Source organism: Falco naumanni, chromosome 5 (genome assembly GCF_017639655.2).
Source record: "Falco naumanni isolate bFalNau1 chromosome 5, bFalNau1.pat, whole genome shotgun sequence".
Lineage (NCBI taxonomy): Eukaryota > Metazoa > Chordata > Aves > Falconiformes > Falconidae > Falco > Falco naumanni.
The window spans coordinates 34,434,537-34,451,724 of record NC_054058.1 but is presented as its reverse complement, the minus strand read 5'-3'; the positions used below and the strand labels follow the sequence as shown (position 1 = coordinate 34,451,724).

The following is a 17,188-nucleotide window of genomic DNA, read 5'->3' as shown; positions in this document are numbered from 1 at the left end:
CAGGATGGATCCTCTGAAACTGGGGCAGTGATGTGGAGGCTGGTTTCATTCTGGTGTTGCTTAGGTCAATGACTCAAGTTATTTTCCACAAAGTGGTCCACGGTATTTCTACTGCAGTTTGACTCCTACCCCTGGTTTCAAAGTGATCTGTGCACGTGTGCAGACCCTGAGAGTGATATGAGTTTTCTGTTTGGGTTATTGAAAGAGGAAGCAATGGGTCTCTTGCCAGTGCCCCAAGAGGACAGGTCCTTCTCTCTCTCTCTTTTGCTTCCCAGCAATAGTTACAAACTGGTCCCAGTATATCTGAGCACTGTAAGCTAACACCTGATCCCTCCACCCTTGTTTCTGCACCTATTGCTTTACCAGCAGGAAGTAGGACGTGGTTTGGGGCTTTTTATTCTCGGCCTCACTAGCCCTTTCGATACTTCAGGGCCTCGTCTCAGTCTGACAAGGCAAGCAAGCAGCAGCTTCCTGTGCAAAGGTGAGAGGGAGAAGACAGAGACCACGCACGTACGAGAGGAACGGCTCTGCAGCAGAACTGCTGGGCTGGAAGCACCTCTCCTCTCATGCCAGCAGCGCTGGCTGACACCTGGACATGCACTGAACTAGGATATCCACCTCCCTCCCTGTTGCTTTTCCCCCTCCCTGTTCCCCTCTCTGTTTGGCGTCCAGCACCTGCTTCCATCCAACCCCACAACCTGGTCCTTGGGGACTCCCTTCATCTGGATCGCCGGGTGCCTGGAGCTGGAAGGTAAAGGGGGCAATGCCAGCTCTCTCCTACATGGGGGTGGCTGATCTGAAAAGCGTCTTGGAAGGAGTTTCAGTCTGACAAACTGAATCTCACCATTGGGGAGGGCTGAGCACGTATTTATCTGTCTCTCCACAGTCCTCTCAAATCATACCCCACATCTCACAACCATGCCGCCTGCTTTCTTTCTCTCTCTTTCTCTCCCTTTTGTCTGTTAATGTGTTGTCATCATGTTTTTTTTCCTCTGAACCTAATCTTTTATCACAAGGGGAATCAGTAATATGCCTCATGCCAGATCTTTATAAACCCTCTTTTCCCACTCCCCTGGCAGTCCCAGCAGAGTCCAGCAGGACTCTGTCTTGGTTTGCTCAGCTCTGCAGGGGCTGTGGGCTTGCTGAGAGGTGAGGATGATCCCTTCTCCTCTGGGAAGAGGCAGACCTTGAGGTATGGATGTCCAGGTGGGTGGGGAGAGGGGGAGGCTTGGATGAGAAGCCCATAAGCTCAGTCTGTCTGATATGGAGCATGGTTGTACAGGCTTTGTTAGACAACGAGTCTCCCTGGGTACCACAGATGGATGAGAGATGCTGCAGAGTTTCCTAATTGCAAAGCTCAACTTTTCTGCTACACCTAAAAGCACAGCTCCTTCCAAGGCAGTGCAAGGTCTACTTGGCAAGGATGGTGCATGGTTTGTGTATGACTTTGTAATACTTTGTGATACGGTAAAGCCTTGACTTTCCAGAACCTGGTAAACTCCTTCTTCTCCCTATTTCCCCTCCTCTCCCAAACAAGCCATTCAAAATGTACCTCCTAAGCCATGAGCTCTGCACCTAACTTTTGTCAGTTACAGCTAGAGACTTCTCTTACTCAGCAAGCACCTAGTTATTTCAGACCTAGGGCTTACCAAAAAAAGAAGCTCTTCGAAGCACAAGCTGTATTCAACCGAGGCAGCACTCTCTACCTGAGTCAGCAAGCAGCCTGAAACAACACATGTGGACTGCTGTGCACTCACACACACATTTCCAGAAGGCATTACTCCTGTGCTGCACTGCAAATGGCTTCAGTGTTGAGCAAAGCAACCAAGGCAGGAAAACAATGAGGTGCTGAGGAAAAAGCACGGACTCCAGAGTGGCAGAAGTGTAAGCTTCTGGCTCTGGAAGATTGGCACTGGCATTGAGCCCTGCCCTAGGACAGTGGATGCCTCCTATGAGATGACTTCTTCCTAATTTGCATTGCTGAGCTATGCTGGGGGGGCGTCTTCTCTCTTTCAGCGTGTCACCAGTACAGATGAAGCCCTCTCTGCTGCTTCTGTGTTACCTCTGGCTGTTCAGCTTCATGCCTCCCTCATGGACATCAGACTCAGCACAAGGTGAGAAGTGATTCCTTTCACCCAAGCCAGCTGGGCAAGCAGGGAGAGGGGTGACCCAGAGGGGGGGTGCGCCACAATGTGTTGCTGCACAATGCTAGTGTTGTAACACACAGCCAGAGGAGGCTGCAATAGTTACAGGTCTCCTATGAGCACATCAACCTCCAATGACATAGAGAAGCAAGTGGCTCTGCTTTTCTTTCTTGGAGACAGCTATCCAGCAGAGGAGTCTGTAGTTTGGGATGGGACAGAATTGTCTGGGGTGATGGTTAATGCCAAACATCATTACTAATCCAGCCACATTGCTGTCCATCTCTTCTCTGCTGACAGGCACCTCCAGCCTAACTTGTTGGTATGACTCACGAGCAGCTCTCTTTTGTGACTGGAACCCAGGCAGGGACCTGGTTGAAGCACCATGCCAGCTGGAGATTTTATCAAAGTTAGCTTTTTGTGACAGGTGGGTGACTGGAGTGGCTGAGGAAAGCCAATGTTTTGAATGAAAAGTCTCCCGGGAAGTTTATCACTTAACAAAATCGTAGGGTCCCTGTCCCCAGGCCAAGTATAGTGGAGTCACAGAACCAAGGGGCTTTGTCTTGAACTTAGCCTCCAGCCCCATGTGGGCTTCTCACAGGTGCTGGACACCATGCAGTGTTTGTCATCTGGCGGTCACCAACTGTCTAGCACAGCCCACCTTCCATCTCCATAGCTCTGCCTGTGCTTCGTTTTCCAAAAAGTCCCTTTTCCTTGGTAGCCAGCCTCTGGACTGAAAGGCATCTTCAATGGAAAAGGAGGATGTATAGAGATGGGGGCAGAGGAGGGTGGAATTAAAGTTATACAGAGGCCATTTGTTCATTGCCAGGATGAACTGGGATGTTGCACCCTGAGTCGCAAGAAACGGAGGAAAATATTGTTCCACTTTTCTCCCCTGGCCCTTTTATCTCTCCTAGTTCATGATGTTTTCCTCTCCACATGTCTCCCAGCAGAGGGGTAGGTGTGTGGCCAGTACTGCAGTGGAGGCTGGCTGAGTCTCTGTGGTCTCCCAGGATGACATCTCCAGCCTACCCCAGGGCCTTACTGGGTTCCTGTCATAAGGAGAGGCTCGGTGTGATTCTGGCAGCGGGTGGGTTGCTCCTGACTGTCACAGAGACACCTTCAATGTGGTGAGATGGGTAAATATATTCTGGGGCCTGGTGCATGGACCTAGAAACCCAAAAGGTTTATGTTAATCCATGCATGTGAATCACAGAGACTGGGGCTGGAATCTGGGCTGGGTTTGGATCTGTGCTATTTCTTGGCCAGGGCTCTAGGACACCACCTCTCCGCAGCATCAGCAAGTCCCAGGCTTGATCTGACCTTACAGCTGGAGCAGGAAGCTCAGTCTGATACCCCTTAAGCTGCAACCCCATGGATGTTCTCCCACCCTGTCACCCCCTGTGCCATAGCTCAGCTTAGACTGTCTAGCCATACTTGTCAGAGGAGAAAAGAAGTCATGGCGTAGTGCTGCCAAATGTGACATATGGTCCTGGCTGACTGGGATGTGATCTGGCTCAGAGGATACATTTTACTCAGTACTTGAGATCCTACAGGACTGACAGTGGCTTGAAGGAGACCTGTAAACCCTAATGGGGCTGAAACAGGCACCTGTCTTCTAGGGCTACATTGGCACAGTTGCAGGCAGCAGGTGTGTTTGGGCTTTGCATGCCCTCTGATATCAACAGGAAGCAGAGGAGGTAGTTTTGTGAAGACTTGGAAACTGGAAACCTGCTGTTATCTTTGGCTTGAAATAACTGGGATGCATTGAGACATTGATGCATTATGTGCCAGTACGTAAAATTTGTCTGAGTGACGCAGTGGGGAGAGAAAGTGGGATTACATCCTTGCTGTAACCTGTTCAGCAAATATGGTAGGATGCAAAATGTTTTGAAAGGCCTTTAGTGTTACATATAGTTTGACTAAATACAAAACAGGATCCCCATCTCACGGAAGTTCTCCTGCTTAAAACCCAGGTTATTTCCCTTTCCTGAAAAATTCAAGGACCACTGTGAATTGCCCAAGGCAGAACACATGACAGGACTGAGGAGATGCATCAAGACCTTCGGCAAAAACAGTAATGTGAGTAATTAATCTGCAACGTCCGCACTAATGACCAGGCGGAAAGAATTTGTGTGTGAATTTTGGGTGTATGAATGTGTGACATTGAGAAGCAATGTAAAAAGCCCAAACAGAGTCCCTGGCTCCAGTTCTGGAGTTGGGCTTGATGTGTGTTGTCAATAGGCATTGCCCCTGTGGGTTCCTCTGTGGGAGGGTTTGGCTTCATTGGAACTAGGGAAATAATGGTCCCCCTGGTTTGAGCCCCTACAAAGGAAGACATTGAGATGCTGGAGCATGTCCAAAGAAGGGCAACAAAGCTGATGAAGGGTCTGGAGCACAAGTCTTATGAGAGGTGGCTGAGGGAACTGGCGTTGTTTAGTCTGGAGAAAAGGACACTCAGGGTACCTTATTGCTCTTAACACCTATCTGAAAGGAGGTTTTAGACAGGTGGCAGTAGGTCTCTTCTCCCATGTAACAAGTGATAGGACAAGAGGAAACAGCCTGAAGTTGCACCAGGGGAGGTTTAGATGGGATATTAGGAAAAAATTCTTCACTGGAAGGGTGGTCAAGCATTGGAACATGCTGCCCAGGAAGGTGGTAGAATCACTATCCCTGGAAGCTTTCAAAAAACATATGGATATGGTGCTTAGAGGCATGGTTTACTGGTGAACTTGTCAGTCCTGGGTTGATGATCTTAAAGGTCTTTTCCAACCTAAATGATTCTATGCTTCTATGCTTCTATGCTTCTATGCTTCTATGATTCTATGATTCTGTGACTGTGAGCTGGCCCATGCTGTTCTGACATGTGCAGAAGAGGTGCAGGACACACAGATCACATGCACTGTCCCATGTCTCAGTTACCTGGGTTTGGCCCTAATCCCTTCCTCTGAGGAGGGATGGACACCACCAGCTCTGAGGTCACCTCTTGACCTCATTTTCCTTTAAGAGGTCAGTACTGTTTTCCTGATCATTAACTACTGTGAAGTCTGGTTAGATGTGTCAAATGCAAGGTGCAACAGCAACACATCACTGGAGAAAATGGTGATGCAAACCCTCTAGCTATTATTCTTTATTTAAATCATTCCTTTCTTAGATTCATTATGTACTTCTTTCAGTCGTACCCAGAGTTACTGTAGTCCTTGTGTTTTCAAAAAAAGCCCCACCCAAATATGAGCTAATTCTCCTTACTGATAAAGTCACAACCAGTTCTAACAATAGACAAGCCTTCTTACATTTTGCTTATCATGTGCAAAGACAAATTGAAGGGTTTGTAAACTTCTTCAAAATCTTTTCTTTCTAATCAAGCTAATTTCCCTATTGCTTATTTAATACTATATGATGTATGTGGCCCTCTGGTATCATTGCATTTCAAGAGTAATATTTAATACTGATGTCATCTCAGTCTCACCAATGAACACAAAATGTTTTGGTATAAATATATTTTCTTAATAAATAACACTCATAGAAAGTAATTTTTCCTGCTTAGTCAGCATATATAGCAATACTAGCAAACTAGCATATCACAGTATTTTGTGCCCTTCTCCCCAATGAACAAAAAAACATCCAACCACATGAAGTATAAATCTTTGGTTCCTCAGTCACCACTGAGGATTATGCCTTTCAGCCACAAATATTGTCCATGTTTGTTGTCAAGTATTCCTAAACCTCTTATACATAGGCAATGCTTAGAAATATGAATGCTTAGTGATGAACTTCGGTGTCACTAATGGTAAATTTTCCTTGCAGTCTCAGTGCTTCACCACTGCAGATCGTCTTACCATGTCTGTCCATTGCCAGATTGGAGAGAATAGGTCTATGCCTGCGCAAATAGAAGATTTCAATCCGCTTGCAAATAGTGAGTACTCCTCTGTCTTGCAGCCTCTGAAGCTTCCCCACAAAATAATAGTTAATTTCTCTTCCTCATCCACCCCTGTGCAACACCCACAGCTGATTTTAGACTTGTGTCTTTTCCTTGTCCCCTCTACAACTAAGACTGATGAACCATATTGACTCCTGACACTTGCACCTCTAAAACGCAGTGTCATGCCAGCCAATTCCCATCCTGTCCTGTACCTGGGACACTGTTAAATAAGAGTACTTTGCTAGGAGTCTTCAAACAGGCAATGACAGCTCAGCTGACCTCCTGAAAAATGCATGCTGCAAGGAGGGAAAGTCTTGCTGCTTTTCCCCTGCCCCTCCTACCAGATATGTGCTTCCACCCTCCTTTAAGCCAGCTTTGGTATGCACCAGTCTTTGCTGAAAGGGTTCAATCACTAATCCAGCAGAAAAACATCTGCTTGAGTAATTTTTTTGCTGGATGTGTGAGTTTACCTGGCTCAAGAAGACATCTGATAGAGCTGCTGCAAGGCATAACAAGGCATAGCTGGAGTCAGGGATTGGGAAGGATCAGCCTAGACAGTCTGTGTTAACTCCATCCCCTGTGGCTGCAGCTCTCTGAAAGAGCAGTCGGGAAGCAGCTGTCTGCCCAGCCGTGCTCCATTCCTGCCCACACAGCTGCCTTGTGGGTCACCCCTACAAGGTAGGATCCATGGCCGTGTGGGATTGATTGCCCTGACAGCAGGGGCCACTCTCACAAGCTCACAGGAGGAGCTGACTGTAACATAGCCCAGAGACAACAGACCTTTTGCCATCTGACAGTGGGGAAGAAGGGGGAACAGAGCTCACTACACATTTCACGTGGCTGTGACTGGCTGGAATCTGTAAGCCCAGCCAAGACGCCAACCCTGCTGCAGTGGGGTTTGTCATAGAGTCCTGTTACGGACAGATAGTGTGGAGGTATCAGCCCTGCTCCTTCTTTCTTTCCAGTAAAGCTGAGGCCTCCAGGAAATCTTCAGCTGGTTAACAAAACTGAAAACATGTACAACTTAACGTGGAGCCTGGATATTTCCTCTCACTATTTGGAGGGGGAGCGGGAATACCAAGTGCGGTATCGAACCACGAGTCAGTCCTGGGAGGTGAGTACAGAGGGGGTACTGGGAGCTGTCACTGTACAAATCCTGGTCTCCTTTATGTCACCCAGGATTTGCTCCTGAGCCTCCCCTCAGGATGAAACCAGCTTTGGTGAAGCTGGAGAGCAGATGACACCCCCGAACCCTTTTATCTGTGTCACCTGATGCCAGTGTTTGGTGATGACATGGAGGCAGATGGGAATCCTATTTTACTTAGTGATGTCAAAAAGAAATCCAGACAGTTCCAGGACAGATCTGAAAGGGGAAAAAAAAGCAAAGCAGAGAAGAATTTTCCTCCAGGCTGAACAAGCAGCACACGAGGTGTAGGGACCTGAGACAGGTCCTCTCTGAGGAAGAGATGGGGATGTAAGGCTGTAAGACAGGATGTTGATGATGTTCTAATTTTGCCCTACTCCCAGGAGGCCAGGAACTTCACCATTGTGCAGGACCAGATGTGGGTGGTGTTTGAGAGCCTCTCACCCAACTTGAAATATGAGGCAGCTGTGCGTGCAAGGCCAAGTGCTTCAAGTACCTACAAAGGCGTGTGGAGCGACTGGAGCAAGACAATACTGTGGAGGACACATGCTGACCGTAAGGATCAGAGTCAGGCAGTCTGACTTGGAGGGGAAAATAGGGACTCAGGGGAAACAAAGAGAAGGGCCAAAGCAGGCTGAGAAACTGGAAGAAGATCAGTAGGGAGGATTGTGTTGACTGAAGAGCAATAGAAAGGTTGGAAACAATCTGTCCCTCCTAATCTGTTAGGTCACACTGGCTCAACAGGGCTTAAAAGCAAAGACTCCCTGACCCCAGCAGAACCCCTCTGACTTCCAGAAGCCAGGCAAAATCCACAAGATTTAAATCAGGGACTGCTTCCCCAGAGCAGTAAGGCCAGATGTCTGACCTGCAGAAGCAGTGCCCATGTTTCCCTTCTGCTGGGACTGGCATTTCCCAGGTGCTAATGCGGCCTGAGAACATAAATCAGGCTTTATAAAATGGCCCAGTTCATTGGAGCCATTGATCAGTGAAACACAGTGAAGGAGAGCGCTGAGCTCCTGAACACCTGAGCCTAGGAAGCAAAGTCGTGGGGAGAATGGAAGAGACATACACACATGTTAAGTCTCTTCCAAAAATGCCCACTGAGACTCACATCAGTCATTGCCATGAACCACAGCATGGAGGACACCTCCAGCACTGAGAGACAGTGCCCTGAGCCAGTCTCTTCAGTGAGTCATTGGCTGCGGTCTCTGTCATTTCTTTTCCCAAAAATAAGCAGTTAGAGGTTATTCCTTCTCATGTCGCCCCCACTCTGGCTCCGCTCAGCCCCTCCCTGTTGTGCCTGGTGCTGGTATAAACACAAGAGCTATGTTTAGAAAGGGCAGCGTGTTGCCGTGGCGATCAAATTTTGACAGTGTGTGATGTCAGTGAATAGGATACAGCCGCAACCAGTTGTCATAGCAACCAAGACCCAAAGATAACCAGTGTACCAGAGGCAGAGGAGACAAAGTGATCTGAGTAGCATCTCAAGGACAGGCAAAGAAAGTATGTCCTAAAAATGTCTCCTCCTCCTTTTATTTTTTCTCTGCTCCCTCACGACTACTCCAGAGATGCTGTGCAGGCCCAGACTAAGGGACGTTAGGGGTGGAGGGAGATGAGGCGGCAGGCAGAGGAGACAGGCACCAGAATAGTAAGACCAAGCTAAGGTGTACTGGGAGATGTGTGTGAAAGAGACAGATTAAGAAAAGTTTGAGATGATGCCAGACAAGACTGATGAATGCTGGCAGCGCTGGCAATATGGGAACTCAGTCTCTTTCTCTTAATCCTGCAAACCAAATAGTAAAATATGGTGGAAAGCTGTAACCTTCTTAGCTTCCTAAATCTTTCCTACACCTCTCCAGAGAAAGAAGCCCGCCCCTTGACCCCTAACCTTCTCCATCCTTGGTCCTCCTGCCTTCTCAAAGACCCATGAACCACATGACTCTGTCTCCCCCTCTGACTCATAATGCTGTTTCAAGTCTCCAAACCCACTTAATCTGCTTTTAGGACTCCCTGATTTCCTTTGCAATGAGACAGACAGATTGATGGACACTTCAACCAGCAGGCTGTGGCACCTCATCTGTGGCAACCCCCAGCTGTGGTGCCATTATGCACAGGGATTTCAAGCTGTTCAGCACAAGCTATCTATTAAGCAATGCCAAGCGGACTCTGAAACTCCTATCAGCTCAAAGGCATCCTACATGAGACAGCAGAACTCATTTTCCTGACCTGTATATTATAGTTTTCTATAATATTATAATATTTAGAAAATTATAATAAAGGCTTTGTGTATTATAATTGTATAATATTGTTTAAAATTATAATAAATGCCCACTTTTATCATCTTGAACAGCCATGGAAGGGCTGCAACTCCTGCCTCCAGAATCCTGGTTAAATTTTCACTGCAACTCCCGTGTTCTCTCTCATCTTGCAGAAACATCCCAGCCTTTCCTGCCAGCAATTATAGTGAGCACTTGCATCTTCGTGATCATTGGGACTGCCTGCCTTATTAACTTACGGACCCTGAAATGGTAAACGAGAATCAAGTTTTCCTCTCTGTTCCTCTCCTGTATCTTGTGTGTCTTCTCAAAACCTGAGTTATTTTTCACTTGGCATTAGTAGGATAGAGACTGACTTAAAAATATGGTTTATAGCCCAACCTTTTGAGGCTGACATCTGTCTGGGGATATGTATCACCACCCAAGATGATGTGGTTTCACCACTATCATAGTATTGTGCTGTGCTTCTGTGACCTGGTGTCATGAATTAAAAGCAGCCACCTCAGCGCTTCTGTTGCTCAGGGTTACAGTGGTGTTCCCTGGAAGAGATGCACCAAAATTGCCTCTTAGAAAGCAGGCCACTGGGTTGAGCGCTCCATCAGCAGAGAGGACCAAGCAAGCCCAGGTACTGCTGCCTTCTCATTTAAACATTCCAGTGAGAGCTCAGGCAGGACGTGGTGACATTTGGTCTGTGAGCAAAATTCCTGAGTAAGGAGTATAATTCTTCTTTTCCCTGGTCTGTGCAGTCCTGAAGTGTCTTATCACATGCTGGTAAACATCTACGTGATGCTTTAAAGATCTCTTTGCCAGCATTCCTACCCAGACACTGCTTTTATTCAGGACTGAAAGCATCTCACAAGGTGACCCCATGCAATAATACAGAGTGACTTGTCAGCACAGTGAGGTTAGAAATGGCCACAGGTTCTCTCATCTCAGGACAGGAGTAAAGAAGCAGGGTGCTGATGTTCATGGCAGGGAGCAAGGAGATGTTCATTCTTAGGGATGAGGCAGCAGAGACTGGATCAGCTCTGTAAGGAAAGAAGGAGAAGCATGTTGAAGCAAGATGGATACTGAGAAAGTCACTGGTCACTGTGTTTCACCTTGAGTCATAACAGAAAGGTGAGAAAGTGCTAGCTATATAGCACAGAGAGAGATAAAAAGGCCTGCTTTCTCCACAGAGTATAATTAACCCGGGGGAACTGGATGGAGGATAATGCTGAGGTAAGATCCAAGGAAGGATTAGACATGCATGAATAAAAATAGCATCTGCAGTGATGTAAGGTAGTTTATATGCAAGAACTAGCAAATTCTGGTGCTTCAGAGAGTACATTGATTGCCTCCAGAAGTCAGGAGGGTCTTTCCTCAGAGCACTCTACAGCAAAGCTTCAGCAAAGAGCCGACAAGGTCAGCCAACCTCTCTGAGGGACTGAGAAGATTAGATCACTTCAGGGTGCCTCAGGATGACAACACACTGATTCCAGTGAAGTAGAGGCCTCCAGACTGATGCAAGGTGTACTCAGATGGCTTGCACAGCCCGTGTATCATAGCTATACCATGCAGCATCCTGCTAAGAGGGCAGAGCTGTGGCACAGCTTTGCCAGTGATGGTCCCGCTCAGGCCATGTGGTCCTCTGAGCTACTGTGTTGGCAGCAAAGCAAAGAGGGGGCAGCTCACAGCAGCTGAAGCCCAAGAGGGAACAGCGGAGACCTGCCCAGCTTGTCAGCATAACAGGGGCTAAGGGGCAGGTGGAGAAGTTAAGGTGACTGGCCGAGGCAAGGAAGAAACCATTGAACTCTTGGTTGGGCTTCCCCAGGGAAAAGGCTGAGGGCAGTGTGTTTTCCAATGCCAGGTTTAACTACCTCATCTCTGTATGTCTCATTCCTCACCTACTGTATCTCAGGCCACTCAAGTGCAAGGAGACCCCTCAGGCTTGTTTTATTCTAACTGTCCTCCACACCAGCGTTGTACCCGTGAGCTACGATGCTCTCTCCTACCCCCACCACACTGCCAGATGGGTCAGGATCAGTCCCTGCTTCATTCCTTCTTCTCATTCTCTTTTGTCAAGGTTTAAGAAAGTCCTGAAGATTCACATCCCAGACCCTGAGAAGTTCTTTCCCCCACTTGTTTCAGTTCATGGAGGTGACATTCAGGTATGGGACTGGGGATGAAGCCATGTGGTTATGAGGGAGAAATGAGGGAAAGGAGGATGCAGCAGCACATGCCCAGGACAGATAGCCAGTTGTCAGACCTACATGTGCACACATGACACGTGCCTGTAGCACCAGCTGCTGGGTTCTGCGCTTGAGTTTTATTTTCTGACCTTCTAAAACCTGACATTCGACTGAGGCATGCCTAATTACAGAACCGAGAAACAGCAAACCACACAAACCTCAGCACCCTGCTCCCCTAACGGGGAGCCTGAAAGAAACCAAGGGACCCATGGGAGGGATCTTGGCCTCTCAGACCCCCTTCCACCCCACTTTGGTCCCATCCTACCTGCCCTAGTCTGCCCAGCTCTTCCCCTGATTTCTTGCTGTGTTCCCCTCCTCCTGGCTGTGAGCCTTTCCTCTGCTCCTAATGTGAATTGCCATCACGCTGGATGGTACTTAGCTGTTTTCTCTGTTCTTGTTGTCTCTTTCCCTTCTTTCTCCACCTCCACTTTCTCCCTTCCCCTAATCTCTCTGTGAGCATGGGCAGCTGCAAGAAGACAATTACCATTCAATGCAGTATTAAAGGGAGCGTCAGATGCAAGACGTGGGAGGTGATCTCAAGGGGCATCCGGCTTCAAGAAGGATGGAAACAAACTGCAGAGGGTCCAGAGGACAGCAGAGCTTGCAAAAAAGCCTAAATGTAAAAAACCTTAGAAAGCTTAAACTACAGGAGGAGAGGGGTGTGCAGCAGGCACTGAAGACACTTTCTCAGTGCAGAAGGAACTAGAAAAACTGGTTTACTGGCCATAAAGGCAATGAAGTTAGATGTTATTAAAATAAGTTGATTTTTAAGGATAATGATGCACTGAAGGATGTCACTCATGGTGAGTGTGGAAATCTAGGCACAAAGGACCTGGAAGAGCACTTTAGACAGGAAATCTGCATAGGGCCATGTAGATACCACAAACTGGGTAGCACCTAGGAATAGATTGCATGAGACACATCTCAGTATTGCTTTTCATATTTCCACCTTCATATCATCTTATGGTCTTGTATTTTATTTTTCTTCCTTTCTCTTTAGTCCTCCATCTTCCATTCCCCACTCCAGAAATCTCAAAGCATAGGCTTCCAAGATCCACTCTTGATTTCAAATGACAGAAATGTATACTCTTCCTGAAAATCCTGCAGATGAGACATCATGAATGTGAATTTCCCTACCCACCATCTCCAGCTGCTCTGGCTTGGACAGTGAAAAGGTCACTTGATTGCTGCAGGCATTCAGGAGAAGAAAGCTTTGGTTCCTCACTGAGTGTTATACTATGGGCATAACAGTCTCTCTCCTGTGTTTTTTTCCTCACCAGAAATGGCTCTCCTCCCCATTCTCCACATCTTCCTACTGTGTGAACAGCATAACCCCAGAGATCTCCATGCTTGAGGTGATGCAGAAGAATGAGCAGGATTCCCAGTCTCTACTTTCCAAGGGAACCCTGACTCCTGACCCTCCCTTAGAAACCAGTGGGTACTCTGTATCCAGCTGCTTCACCAACCAAGGCTACTTCTTCTTCCACCTTCCCAACTCCTTTGAGATTGAACCCTGTCAGGTCTACTTCACCTATGAGCCTTTCACCCAAGAGGGCAGTGGCACTGAGGACAGCGAGTCTTACCATGGTCTCCCCTCCCCAGACCTCTGCACATTGGCAGAGAACATGCCTATGTTGTCACACAACTTCTTTCACTGCATCAAGGAAACTTGGGGCTTCCAAAACAGCTCCTTTGTGGGAGAGACAGAAGGTGAAGCTCAGCATGCCATGGCTATTTCTGGGGCACTCCAGTCAAGTGAAGGCACCTCACCACCAACAGTTCTGAAAAAGGATGAGAAGATGATGGACAAGGTAGCTTTACAACCTGCTGAGGCTCTGTGCCAGCTGGAGACTGAATTTCCTGACCCACTGGACCTGCTTGACAGCAATACTACCGATGTAACAGAGGGGAGTGGGAAGGCAGGCCCTCCAACTGACCCCTGTACGCCAGCAGCACACGCTACCTCTTCTTTCTCTCAGCCTCCACCTCTAAGGCAAAGCCAGGATGAGGATCCATGCAGAACAGCTTTCTCCAACCAAGTCCCAAACACTGGTGCCTACCTTTCTCTGAGGGACCTCCAAAGCCAGTACAGCCATTGCTCTGTCTAGGATCTGCCTGGAGGAAACCCACAGGTGGGAAAGGTCTTCTCTGCAGGGAAGGCTAGACGGACCGTTTTTCTGTTCAGGACATGAGTGTGACTTCAGCATCAAATCCATTGGGACTGTTCTTTAATGAGGCTGGAGACCACAGTTACCCTAGAGAGCTGCAAAACCAGAAAAGGGATAGGATAGACAAGGTGGAAATTCATGGATGGCTACACAGATAGCACTAGTTCCCAAGGTAAGGCATTAGTGAAACAGATCACTGGAAATGAGAGGGCATTTTGCATGGAGAATTGGGCTAGCGGACAGTAAAGCAACACGGATAGACACATTAAAGCTGTTCAGTGGCCACACAGCTAATGGAGATGTAGAAGCCTGATTCTTTGCTGTACAGGCCAACAGGGACTCACCTTCATAACTGAACCTGTTTCTCTGCTATTACTGGATCCTATGGCACAGAAACCCCTTCCCACAATGCTCAAGTGCCATCCCAAACCTCACCAGCTTGTTTTTTCCTTCCCAGTTCCTAGTGGATGCTGTGCCAGCACTTTCATGCTCTGCATCTTGGTGTAAAGTAGCACTCAGCTTTAAGGCCGAGCAGGGAGATGGTCTGTTTGCCTCATCCCAGCTTAAAAACCTCTAATGGGAGAGAGTCCTGAAGAGGGAGACATGAGATTTTGTGCAGGGGACAGTAGCACTGCCAGTCAGTGCTGGGGCTGGTGATGAAATAGATGAAGACATCTCCTCCTGATTGACCAAGGGTGGTTTTTCCTGTGATGTCCCCACTTCAGGTTTTAATCAGAGATTACATTCTGAGCTACTCAGTCCAGCTTCAGACTCGAGTCTTTAAGGTCAGCTCAGAGCTACAACTGTCAGCTGTCTAAGCAGTGCAGTGTAAAAAGAAATCCCCATTACTGGGTTAAAAATAGTGGGGAAATCCCCTCCCTCCCCCTTCTTTCCCCCAGGTCTGATGATGGCAGTAAAAAGAACATACACAATTTCCCATTCTTGCTGCAATATTTTTCATGAAATTGAAAACCTGTCTGCCCTACTGGCAAAACAGTTATTTGACTATGGTAACCTATTGCAGAATAGTTCATCCCACATCCTGTATTAGTGGAAAACATCGCAACGGTGCTGCCTATTCCTTCCATTGCTCAAGGGAAACCATTGCCTAATTAGCAGCAAAGATGTGGTGAATGAGCCCAGAAAACCAACCCACAAATCAGCACTCTTGGTGAAAAGAAAATCTCAATCCCCTCACAAAGAATGGGGATAGTAAAGACTACTTCCCCTCCCCCCCCCCCCCCCCCCCCCCCCCCCATTTGCCGATCTGGGTTGAGAAAAAGCAGCACATCTCAGAAGAAAAAGTGGCAAGGCAAAGGAAGACAAGCTGTTCTGGTTACATCCATCCCTGCATTTGACATTTGTACTGTCTGTCTGCTTTCCTGCCATATTTCGGGACTATTCAGAAGTGGGAAAATACCAGCCCTGTGCTAAAGATTTTTCTTCTAAGTTTTTATATCAAAAAGGTCAAGGATGTTGACCTTGTTGGTACTTCTGCCATCCCTGTGAGTATCACCCAGAACTAATTCTTCCCTGCCGCTGTCTGTACAAGTGTCAGACTTCCCCTTTGTCCTGGTCCCACACTGTTACCTGACCTTGCATTACGCAGCCTGAATGCCATTATGAATCCCAGCTATGGGGTCACCCTCTGGCTTGTATTTCACCTCAAAAAAGCTGCTGAAAGTAGTTGAGCCTGCCTGCAGCTGAGAGGGCTGGGGGAGCTATACCTCTCCTCTCATCAGCTTCTTCACCACCTGCATCAAGATGTGGACTGCTCCATTGTCTCCAGGAGACCACAGGTGAAGACCCTACAGCTTCCCAGATAAGGAAGCACAAGGCTTGCCCAGCTGTTTATTATATTTTGAGAATCTTCCCAGATGGACTTAAAAAAGAGACACTGAATCCCTGATGGGCAATTTGCTATCTTACACAGGCCAAGGATCCTTGTTGTACTGATGGTTATCCTGTCCCAGTGTAGATCTTGATGAGCTTTTCAATTATCCTTGCTGCTAACATGAATACAAAAGAAAAACTTTGCCTCTTTGTAAATAAAAGACGTATTAAGGAATGTACGGTGGTTTTATGTCCTTTGGGGTGGGGGAAAGGGATTAACAGCTTTTCTAAATAGGGTCCTAGGGGAAGTTTTGCTTGGACCAATGTACCTTTGGCCCTTGTTCCTACTCCCTTCCCCAAACGACTCGGGTACCTAAAACAGAAAGCCGAGTTGGAGGTGATCCTGCTGCAGGACCCTGAGGACCATCCTGGTGGGTCAGTATTTTTCCACTCTCTTGTGAAAATGATGACAGCTTTCAAGCTGTCAAGCTGCTAGCACTCAGCCATGCTGGGCGTGAATGTGTGACACACTGCGGCAGGAAGTGCTCAACATCAGATCTGTCGATAACCGGACCTTTCTTCCAGGAAGACAAGGTCATGTGGTCTTGTATGTGAGTAACTCAGGTTGTGACTACCGAAGGCATAACACTCTCAGTGATATGGGGCCCTTTCTCCACTAGGTCCCCCAAGAGCTCTTTGGAAATGTCACATGTGGAGCGGTCCCCTCTCAAGCTAACATGAACGCACAGTGTGTAGTTCGCAAAACGACAAAAAGATGCTATGATGGTGTCCATCGGTACCAGAGGCAAACCAAAGCTGAATGCCAGCACTGTGTGGAAAATATTAACAGCCACAGCCACAGGTCCTCTCTTTATCTTAAGCCCCGAGACAGCAAAGATAGCTGTCACATTTCTCATCTCCCTCTTTCCAAAATACCTTCTTCTTAAATAGACAGCATCACTCTCAGCCCCCTCCCACATCCCTTCGTTTCTTTTCTGTGGAGAAGCAGAAAATAAAGGGTACTTGCAGTAAAGGAATTCCTCTGAAGTCAGATCTGATCAAGGTTTTTGGTCCTTGTTTGATTCAAAAGTCTGCACTGATAGATGTGGTATGCTTGCCTAGATCAATCAGATTGAGATTCTATATTTTTTGTTCTGCTGAAAACACCAGAGAATGAAGATGCTTCTTTCCAGGAAATTTGGATACAAAAAAGTAAGGTCTCTGATACTGGGAAATACCCTCAGCTGGTTTCTGACCCACTGTGGCAAGCCTTCATATGTAACCTTGGGAATGCTATGTATGAATACAGATATGCCTAAAGATGCAGCTAGTCCTCAGTTATCTGGGGAAATTTTGGCTCAACGTAACTTCTAAAATCAAAATCTGGTGTCTTATATCTCTTGAGCCTTTCTGGAAGCATTTCTTACTGTTATTGCATGCCTCGGTTTCCCGTACATACAGCAATGAATTAAG

At 47.4% G+C, this 17,188-nt stretch overlaps 1 protein-coding gene and 1 long non-coding RNA gene across 2 annotated transcripts; one reads left to right on the top strand and one right to left on the bottom strand.

Annotated features, from left to right (window-relative positions):
* The first annotated feature begins 444 nt into the window (after positions 1-444).
* On the top strand, positions 445-13,822 carry IL2RB (interleukin 2 receptor subunit beta). Its single transcript, XM_040596858.1, has 10 exons — positions 445-751; positions 2,017-2,114; positions 2,442-2,568; positions 4,118-4,223; positions 5,949-6,057; positions 7,029-7,177; positions 7,591-7,762; positions 9,639-9,735; positions 11,549-11,633; positions 12,995-13,822. The coding sequence occupies exons 1-10, from the start codon at positions 567-569 to the stop codon at positions 13,820-13,822; spliced, it is 1,956 nt and encodes a 651-aa protein (XP_040452792.1). The 5' UTR covers positions 445-566.
* LOC121089553 lies at positions 10,286-13,861 on the bottom strand. The gene is made up of 2 exons (XR_005828256.1): positions 13,775-13,861; positions 10,286-10,511 (listed from the first exon to the last, which is right to left on the bottom strand). It is a non-coding gene; the product is annotated as an uncharacterized LOC121089553 (long non-coding RNA).
* Between the last annotated feature and the right edge of the window lie 3,327 nt (positions 13,862-17,188).